General features: G+C 44.8%; 1 protein-coding gene across 1 annotated transcript; it reads right to left on the bottom strand.

The window, feature by feature from the left end:
• Window positions 1-313: 313 nt before the first annotated feature.
• Window positions 314-8,226, bottom strand: LOC123098069 (filament-like plant protein 4). The gene is made up of 6 exons (XM_044519945.1): window positions 7,661-8,226; window positions 5,119-5,222; window positions 4,519-4,714; window positions 1,940-4,286; window positions 1,799-1,859; window positions 314-1,076 (listed from the first exon to the last, which is right to left on the bottom strand). Exons 2-6 carry the CDS (start codon window positions 5,206-5,208, stop codon window positions 648-650), a joined length of 3,123 nt encoding a protein of 1,040 aa, XP_044375880.1. The 5' UTR covers window positions 5,209-5,222; window positions 7,661-8,226; the 3' UTR covers window positions 314-647.
• Window positions 8,227-8,867: the final 641 nt, after the last annotated feature.

The raw sequence follows: 8,867 nt of genomic DNA, 5'->3' as shown, positions 1-8,867 counted from the left end.
TCTCCTAAGTACTCCCTCTGTAAATAAATATAAAAGCGTTTAAATCACTACTTTAATTATCTAAACGCTCTTATATTTGTTTACAGACGGAGTACCTTGCATTGTGCAAGGTCTAAGCAGTCTTCCAGCAGTAAGGATGTAGTATGAGTAACATAGAAGACACAAAATGGACAACAAAAATCTTTCTTCAGATTTTGACACTGATAAACAGATATGAACACAATGATAACCTTCAAATTGATGCAGGTTAACTTAGCTGTACATGAAGCCAGTTTTGGCACCAACGACATACACAGACTACTTCACAAGAGAATGGAACACAAACAAACAGCAGCTCTCTTCTTCATGCAGGTAAGCACATGTACAGTGAGGTTTTAGTGAGGTTTCAGACAAACAGCAACCCAGAAAAAACTCTAGCAGAAGATAACGACAGCTAACACACTCTCACACACACACAACCTGGTCATAACCGCTCGACTGCAAGGCAAGTATTAACTGAACCACCGGAGGCGTCACCTCAAAATAATACACAAGCAGATTCGCCGAGTAGCTCTATAGAAACCCATGACCCGCATTCATCCGTTATCGATCCATTCGCCGAAGAATCAACAAGCCAACATCACAGAATCTTGCAATCCAGCTAATGTTCACTCTTTGCCCTTGGCGAAGAACCGACTAAAGCCCCGGCTTTGTTTCTCGGGCAACTGGTTAGGAAACGAGGAAGAAGATGAGGATCGCGACCTATGCTTTGGGCGCTTGGAACTGTTTGTTGAAAGGGAAGGGCTTCCGTCCACATCAGAAGGGGTCATGTGGGTCTTGTATCCGTTGAGGGGAGATACATTCCCTGACTCCAGCATTTCCTGATCTGTATCATGCTGGCCTGATGGTTTCTGGGCATACTCGCCTCCTTCGGTTGTTCCTGCCGCGTCTTGCAAGAAGTCCTCCATTCGTTGCCGGGTTGGCGAGGCACCCATTGACTCTGCTGGAGGACGCATAGCTTGCAGTTGACGACCAAGAATCAACATGGTCTCCTGGCACTCTGCAAGCTTTTCTGCTGCAGCCGCTATCTCTACCTCCTGCCACCGATTTAAACAAGAAAAAGTGTGTTATAAGTGTTTTGTAAGTCTTGAATTTCCAGAAAGGACCATTGCTTTCAGCATTACAGTACAAATTTACAACCTATAGTCTGAAGCAATCCCGAAATGAGTTTATAACATAAGTATTTAGCGCTTGCCGCTTGATTCTTAGTAGGACATCATTTATTGCTAACTTATTTTTCATAGTTAAAATTCTACATTCAGAAATCACAAGGTATAGTAACACTATTTCTACGTCATCAACAACAGATGAACATAAGTAATTTGGAATTGTGCCATCATGAACATGCAGAATTCAGCAGTGAATCAAACATTACAATGCAATCTTTATTTATTTATTTTTGAAAAGGGGTTTTCACTGATTTCTGTTGCCAGAATCCAACAGTATAGTACAACGTTACCAAAAAAAGAAAAAGGATCCAAAAGGGAAGACAACATTCATCAGCCAACCTAACAGTGAAACTTAACAGAGCAGATCGCTCCGAAAGAGCCACACAGAGATATAAATAGAAATATTGTGAATCTAAGAACTCTAGAGTACTCCCTCCGATCCGAATTAATTGACACTCCTCTATACAATGTCAACTGAATTAATTGTCGAAGTGTATAGAGGCTGCGTCAATTAATTCAGATCGGAGGGAGTACTAAATCACACGCTTGGATGTGTGTTTGAGAAAAGGAGCTTTAGCACTTATTAGTACCTGCTTTGATTTGGTATCGTCAACCTCTTCCACATGCATTGAACTCTGCTCGTTTTCGTACCTTCATATCACAAAGTCAAGTGAGAAGAAACTAAGCAGATGCACATATACTAACTACTCATAAATAGATTTCAGTATTACCTTTCCATCTTCTCTTCGAGATCTTTGTATCTGGCTAAGTCATCCAGATGACTTTGTCTTTCATCACCGAGTTCAGCTGTTAAAGTCTCTATTTTGGACTGCAACACTTCTATTTCCTTTTCTAATTCAACTTTCCTTGATTCAAGAATCTTGTAGGATTCAACCATACATTTCAGCTGTGTCTCAGCCAAGCTGTTTGAATTCTCACTGGCAGACAACTTGGATGTAAGCTCTTCCAGATTTTTCTCCATCTCACTAAACCGACACTTTGTATCTTCTATCATTTCACTGCATCTCGCTAATTCTGTCTCCAGATTAATCTTCTCAGATTTAAGTCGCTCGTAGTCCTCCGGTGAGCACATCTGCACTGCAGTCTTAACATCGAATCCGGCATCATTAGGCCCCACAATCTCAGGATCAGAAGATGGATGAGGAATAAGTGGGCAAGGGCCAGAAGATGAATGAGGCTGCACTTTATTTTCAAGTAGTGTCACTTTGTCAACATAATCCAAATTATTACTGTCTGCTTCATTGGTGCTGTCTCTCAACATTGTGAACTTGATCTCACTAGTTTCTGACAAGATGTGAGATAGTGTCATAATGATGTCATTTATGACATTTTCATTTGATAGAACTTTCTCAACTAGTGCAGAGAATTGCTGAATTTTCTCAGAAAGCCCATCATAATCAGAAGATGGTCTCTGGTGCTTGGACATTTCTTGATCAAGTGACTTAACAAAGTCTTGAATCTTCAAGACGGCATTTATAACTTCTTGATCCATGGAATGCTTACTCCCAATGCTCAACCTCTTGTCTTGGTTCATTAATGATTCACTTTCAGAAACTTCAACCATCTTGCTCACATTCATTAAATCTGCCTCTTCTTCAATATCCTTAAGAATATTTCTGATACTATTTAGTACCTTCCCAGCATTGTTCTGTGGTGATTCAGAGTCCAGCAAGGAAGATAATCTGGACTGCAGTTTCAAGAGTGGAGATCCCTCGGACAGCTGCTGTTTACTAGATGGAGTTCCAGGCAATGGTACTGACTGCAAATCTTTAACACCATCACTCTCAGTAAGACCAGATACAGCAGCCTCAGCATCAACGATCTTTATTTTGTCAACAGCATTGTCATGGCCGTTGGCTTCAGAAGGCAAACAAGCTAATCTCTCCATCTCTAGGAAGTCATCCATCAGTTCCAACCGACTGGAGCCATCAGTCACACTGCTCTTAGCTACTTTCTCTTTCTTGATGTGTGATAGCTCAGATACCAGAGCATTGGCCCAAGACTCGGTACAACTGCCTTCATCATCAACACCATCTTCAGACATGGAAGTCATACTAGGTGGATTGCTTCCATTTTGACTATGTGCACCATCAAAGTGGATATCCATGTTTGGATTTGATGGACTCTTACGTTGGTTACCAGTCACCATTTGAACTTCCAAGGTGCGAAGCTTGCCCGCTATCTTAGCGTACATGCTTCTTGAAGTTTGTAGCTCACTGTTCCGTTTTGTCAATGCCTCTTTGAGCATCTTAGTTTCTTCTTCCATAGTTAACAAACGTGCAGTCAGAAACTCATTCTCTTTCTGCATGTGCTGTAGGTTATCAAAAGCATAATCAGGAACTGGAGACATAGGGGACATAGGACGATGGAAGCTATTATTCTTTGCAGGGGATCGTCGCAATCTGTTGTCTCCATAATCTCTGCCCATTCCTAGGCTCTCAACTTCCATTTTCATCTGAGCTAATGCAGCAGGGCCCGGTAACTTTTTCCGAACAAGACCACGCAATCTTTGGCATTCAGCTTCCAGTTTTGTGATTTTCTTAACATCCTCCAGGTGCTGTTTAGTTGCTACATCAGCTGAGCGCACACTCATGTTCTTTTCTTCATTGCGGATTTCAAGCTCTTTGGTGACAACATGTACTTCATACTTCAGCGAATTTATTTCCCTTTCACCTGACTGAATTGTGCTTTTCAAGACTTCAATTTCAGCTTCTGCTTGAGCCTTTTCCTCATCAATTTTCATCAACAAATCTGCCCGCTCTTGGAGTGATCTTGAGAGTGCATCATTCTCAGCACCAGCCCTTATGAGCTCATGGTCAAATTCAAGCAACTTTTCTTCCAACTCGGCCTTTATCTTCTCCCACTGTTTGGTTTTCGCAAAAACTACATCATGTAGCTTCTGCTCGCCTTCTTCCTTCACAGTTCTTACTTGCTTCATGCATTCCTTTAGAGCACCATCCAGATGGGCAGCTCTTTCCTCAGCTGCTAGCTTAGACAATGTAACAGTTTCTAGCTGAACCTTCAGTGCCGAGGCCTCCGCTTCAGCTTTCTCCCAACCTAACATAACAAAATATGCATACCATCAATAATTTAATTATAGTCATTTCATAAAAGGAGCACAGATCACTGGAGAAATATTTTCTGCCTATTAAAGTAAACTATCATTCACTGCTGTAAGGTTTATGGAAAATGAGGAAGGTCTAGTAACAGACAGCAGTTATAGAGAGTAAATAATTCTACCCAGATCCAGAAAAGAGAGAGAGAATGAATATAGAGTTCTTTTACGCACCTGATACAGCTTCTTCAGCAACTTTAGCATGTTGTTTCACTAGGGCATCTTTGGTAGTGATCTCAGATTGTGATGCAGACAGTTTCTCATTCAAGGTTTTCACCTTTTCATCCAAGACTTTCACTTGTTCTTCAGAATCAGTAAGATGTGCATATGTTTCCGGTGAAATCTGCACAAATTTCGGAGCTTTATCCTCCTGCAAAATAAAAGTTAATTTTAGAAGGAAACAAACATTGTCATACAGGTTTGAAACACAGCCAACACAAGACACTCATGTGGGCAAAATAAGTAGCTAAAAAAATTGGCTGCAAGGGCAGCAACTTGAGGCAGCAGATCATGCACAATCACTTGGTAAGGATTTTGTTGTTGTTGGAAATGGCAGCATTTTATTGATTCTTCGCAATGTATCTAGGTTATACAAATACACTAGGGTTTAAATCTTAAACCACTGGTTGAATCATAAGAACATCTGTGCTACTGAAATTATGAACTATTTGCATTAGCTTTGTCAATCAGGAAATTTGAGGACAGACAGTACTATAGAATGACACCACTGACACTTGAACAAATCCAAATCAAAATAGTACTGAAGACACAAACCTGTTCTGCTTGATTAGAGTTCTGCAAGACATCTGCGTTTGAGGATTTGTCCGATGATTTCTTCTTCCACGGCCAACTACGCCGGTCCATCTCACACAATGTATCTGATCAAAGAAGGTAAATATCTGTAATCAGCGAACCTAATGCAACAAACTTGCCCATATATATATCGATCATATACAAGTGCGTTGCTAAATAGTAACTGAATTTGTGTTTGTTTGTCAACAACTACGATGACAAGACAAAGGCAACAGTAGATAGACATCAAATGAAATGTATCATTTGAGAGCAGACAAATGAAAAAAGCATCATGGCAAGGAAAAGCTCTCCTTTCCTTTCACATCCATACAAATTTCAGTATTGACAGTACTTGCAAGAACCAAATTTGCATATAAAGTCATACAACAAAATAGCTGGCAAGCATTTGACTCTCCACCGTTGTCACTATATGGAAGCCCTGATATGTACGGTGTTCCTTACAACTCAGGTTTCCTACAATGAGCTGACAAACTGGCGCATGTATCCAAACTCCAATAGCGTAAGTTTTTGTAATAATACAGCTAAAGGCTAAAGCTATAGAGGACAGTGGAATTGACGAGGAAAGCCAACAAAATACATCATAAGCCAATTTTTAAGAAGGGAAACGCACAAAAAACCAGCACAAACTATCAGACAAAATATGTTCATATACGTGACCAGCAAACCAAATTCAGTAAGCAAGTATTTGACTCCACCATTGTCACTATATGGAAAGGTTATCAGTGATCTTTTTCCTGCGTGCGCATAAAACATCCATAATTCACACTGCATGCAAAGAATCCCCAATCCGCACACAAGGTCATACACATACAGTGGGACACCGGTGGTTGGGCAAGTACACACTTCAGTTGAGATCACAATCGGTCCACCATATATGGTATTGTACAATAATACAACCAATCAACCACTCGCAACCAATCCACAGAACAGATCAGCTCAAGGTACGCAACATAAACCCCGCGTACCTGAAGCATCCAGCCAGCATCACATATTCCATTTGGCAAGATCCAAATGACGAAGCCTGCGTGACAATTCACACAGCTAGGGCTATATAGGATACTAAGATAGATAGATAGGACCATGGCCAACAAGGAGGAGGGCAAGTAGGCCAAAAGAATTCCCGATCCCGTCCAAAGTCGGGGTGCCCCCCACCCGAGAGGCCGCCAAGTTGCAGCAGCAACAGCCGATCCGATCCGATCACCGTCACGCCAGAGCTAGGCCAGGGCATTGACGCGGGGCAAGTAAGAGTCGTGTCACGTACTCAATAGTCATGGCTCATCTTGTGGCTGTGCTCACCTAACTGGGCTTAATTAAGGCAGCAGCAGTATCTCTATGCATGGACCATGGCGCCCAGGCTGTAGCGTGTGGAGTTTGACGCGGACGGCAACAAGGGGGGGCGGCCTCGGTCTCGGCAAGCGCGGCAGTTAAGGGCGGCACCTAAGACGCCCGCGGGAGTAATGGCCGGCGTGGCCGCATCGAATGTTTTATTTAAGCCCATGCGGAGGGTTTGGTTTGGCCGTGGCCGGACTGGCTGACGGACGGACGGGGTGGATGAGATGACCGGACGACCCACCTCGCCGCCTCGGGGAAGAAAGTGGATTCTTCTTGAACGGGAGGTGGCTCTGGCTATAATAAAGATGATGGCGCGCGTGAGCCGGAGTGAAAGCCCAGAGCTACCACAAACACGATACGGGCCATTAATGGTGGTGCTCCCTCGGCTGATTGGATTTTAACCAGATGTGACACTCCTCTTAAATCCTTTCCTTGCGGGTTCTAGCTAGCAGGCGCGTCCATTTTTACCGTCTCCTTTTACTAATCTTGTACGATCTCTTTTTACCAATCTTGTACTCCCGGAGTAGTACCAACGATTCAAATACCACCGGAGCAAAGGAAGGAAGTCGTGGCCGTACTTGTTGTTCGATGCTGTCACGGGTAAAAAACTAAAAATCGGTACTGTGTGGGGTGGCAATTTCATTCACTGGGTGGAATGGAAGTCTTGGGACGAAATCATGGAGTAGACAAAACGTGACCAAAGCGAGCGACCACGGCATGGTGCCTGACCTGACTGATTGATTGCGCTAGCGAGAGCTAGCGCAGCAGTTGTTGACGAACCGACGCTGTGCGATTTCACTGGGACTGGACTACTACTAGTGGTATGATTTCATTCATAAGAGACAAGGGGACACGAGCCGGGAAGTCCGGGAGGGCAAAACGAGCGGCGCCCAGTGAAACGAAGATGCCCGGGGACTGTAACGAGAAACCGGGCTGATAAACAGTGAAATCCATCCGGAGAGCACGGCTTGAACCGAGGAGCTTTTTTTGAACGATGAACACTATTCGAACTCTTGAAGAGAACCATCGCAGATAAGGCGAAAACAACCCAGAAATTCACGCACCATTGCACGAGCAGCAAGCGGAGTCGCGCCATGGCGACAGCGAAAAATACAGGAAAACAGAGAGAGATGGTATGCAGGCATGGCGCAGAGGGGGAGCGGGGACTTACTGGGGGCGAGAGGCGCGGCTCAGGCAGGCGCTGCGCGGAATGCAGATCCGGCGGGGCGCCCAAATCCCGGCGGCAGCTGGATCTGGCGCGCCGCTCCGATCGGCGGCGGCGGGGGGAGTGTCGGTGGCAGCCGCGCGCGATGCGGTCGTCGCTCGCTTCGCTTGCGGCGCACACTTCCTCCAATCAGTCAGGCGGAGGCGCTTTAGCTGGGTGGATTGCGCTGGATGCCCTCCACTCCCCCCTCCTTTTACCCCGGCCCTCGCCTCGCCTCGCCCCTTTTTGCTCCCCGCGCCTTTTGCCCCTTTGGAATCGCACCTCCTCCTCCTCCTCCTCCTCCTGGCAGCACGAGCGGCAGGCGCGGCCTCGCTGCTGCTAGCTCGTGGCTGCGGCCTTGGCGTGCTCGGTGCTCCTGGTTCGGTAATGCAGCTCTGCTCTCGGTCTAGCAATGGAGTGTCGAGGCTGTGTGGGGAAGAGGGAGGGCAGGGTGGGGAATGGAGGCGCGGGTGCTTTTTGTTATGGGGTGCCGCTGCTGCCGGTAGGTGGGCTAAAAAGCGGAGGCGATGGCAGGGGAGGGGGAGGAGGAGGCGGTGAGGGAAGAAAGTGGCGAGTGGGGAAAAGCGAGGAGAGTGATGTGCTCGCTGTGCTGTGCTGTGCCGTGAGAGAGGGAGAGAGAGCGAGAGTCCAGGGGAGTGATGGCAGCAGAGAATTACACGTCAACTAATATATGCTCCTGCAATAAGAAAAATTGTACGTCATGAACAGACTTGCTGCAGTGCTATTTTCTCATCAAGTTTTGTTTATTTTTGTTTGAGGAAAAATCGTTCTGTGTATCATGGTTTTTTCACGGTGGTCGAAAAGGAGAAAAGAAGAGGAATAAACTTTGAGAAAAAAAAATCTATGGCAAAGCGCTCGGCGCGGCAGGGTCAAACATATGATGTCAAAAGAAAATCTTTTCTTGGTAAATTCGAAGGCGCGACCCATCTTCATTTTAAATATGAGAGATGATGGGTATTTACCCTATTTGTATTCACATCACAAACATTTATGTCATCGAATTGCTCATTGACGTAAGCGACGGCGATCATTTATTGGATATATACCTTTTTATGCAACCTTTTGACCCAAAGACGCTAACATTTTCGTCGTCAAATTGCTCATTTACATAAGCGACAATGATCATTTATTAGATTGTACATTTTTGTGCAAC

The sequence above is a fragment of the Triticum aestivum genome, chromosome 4D, assembly GCF_018294505.1.
Source record: "Triticum aestivum cultivar Chinese Spring chromosome 4D, IWGSC CS RefSeq v2.1, whole genome shotgun sequence".
Taxonomy (NCBI): domain Eukaryota; kingdom Viridiplantae; phylum Streptophyta; class Magnoliopsida; order Poales; family Poaceae; genus Triticum; species Triticum aestivum.
This window is presented reverse-complemented; position numbering and strand designations above follow the sequence as displayed.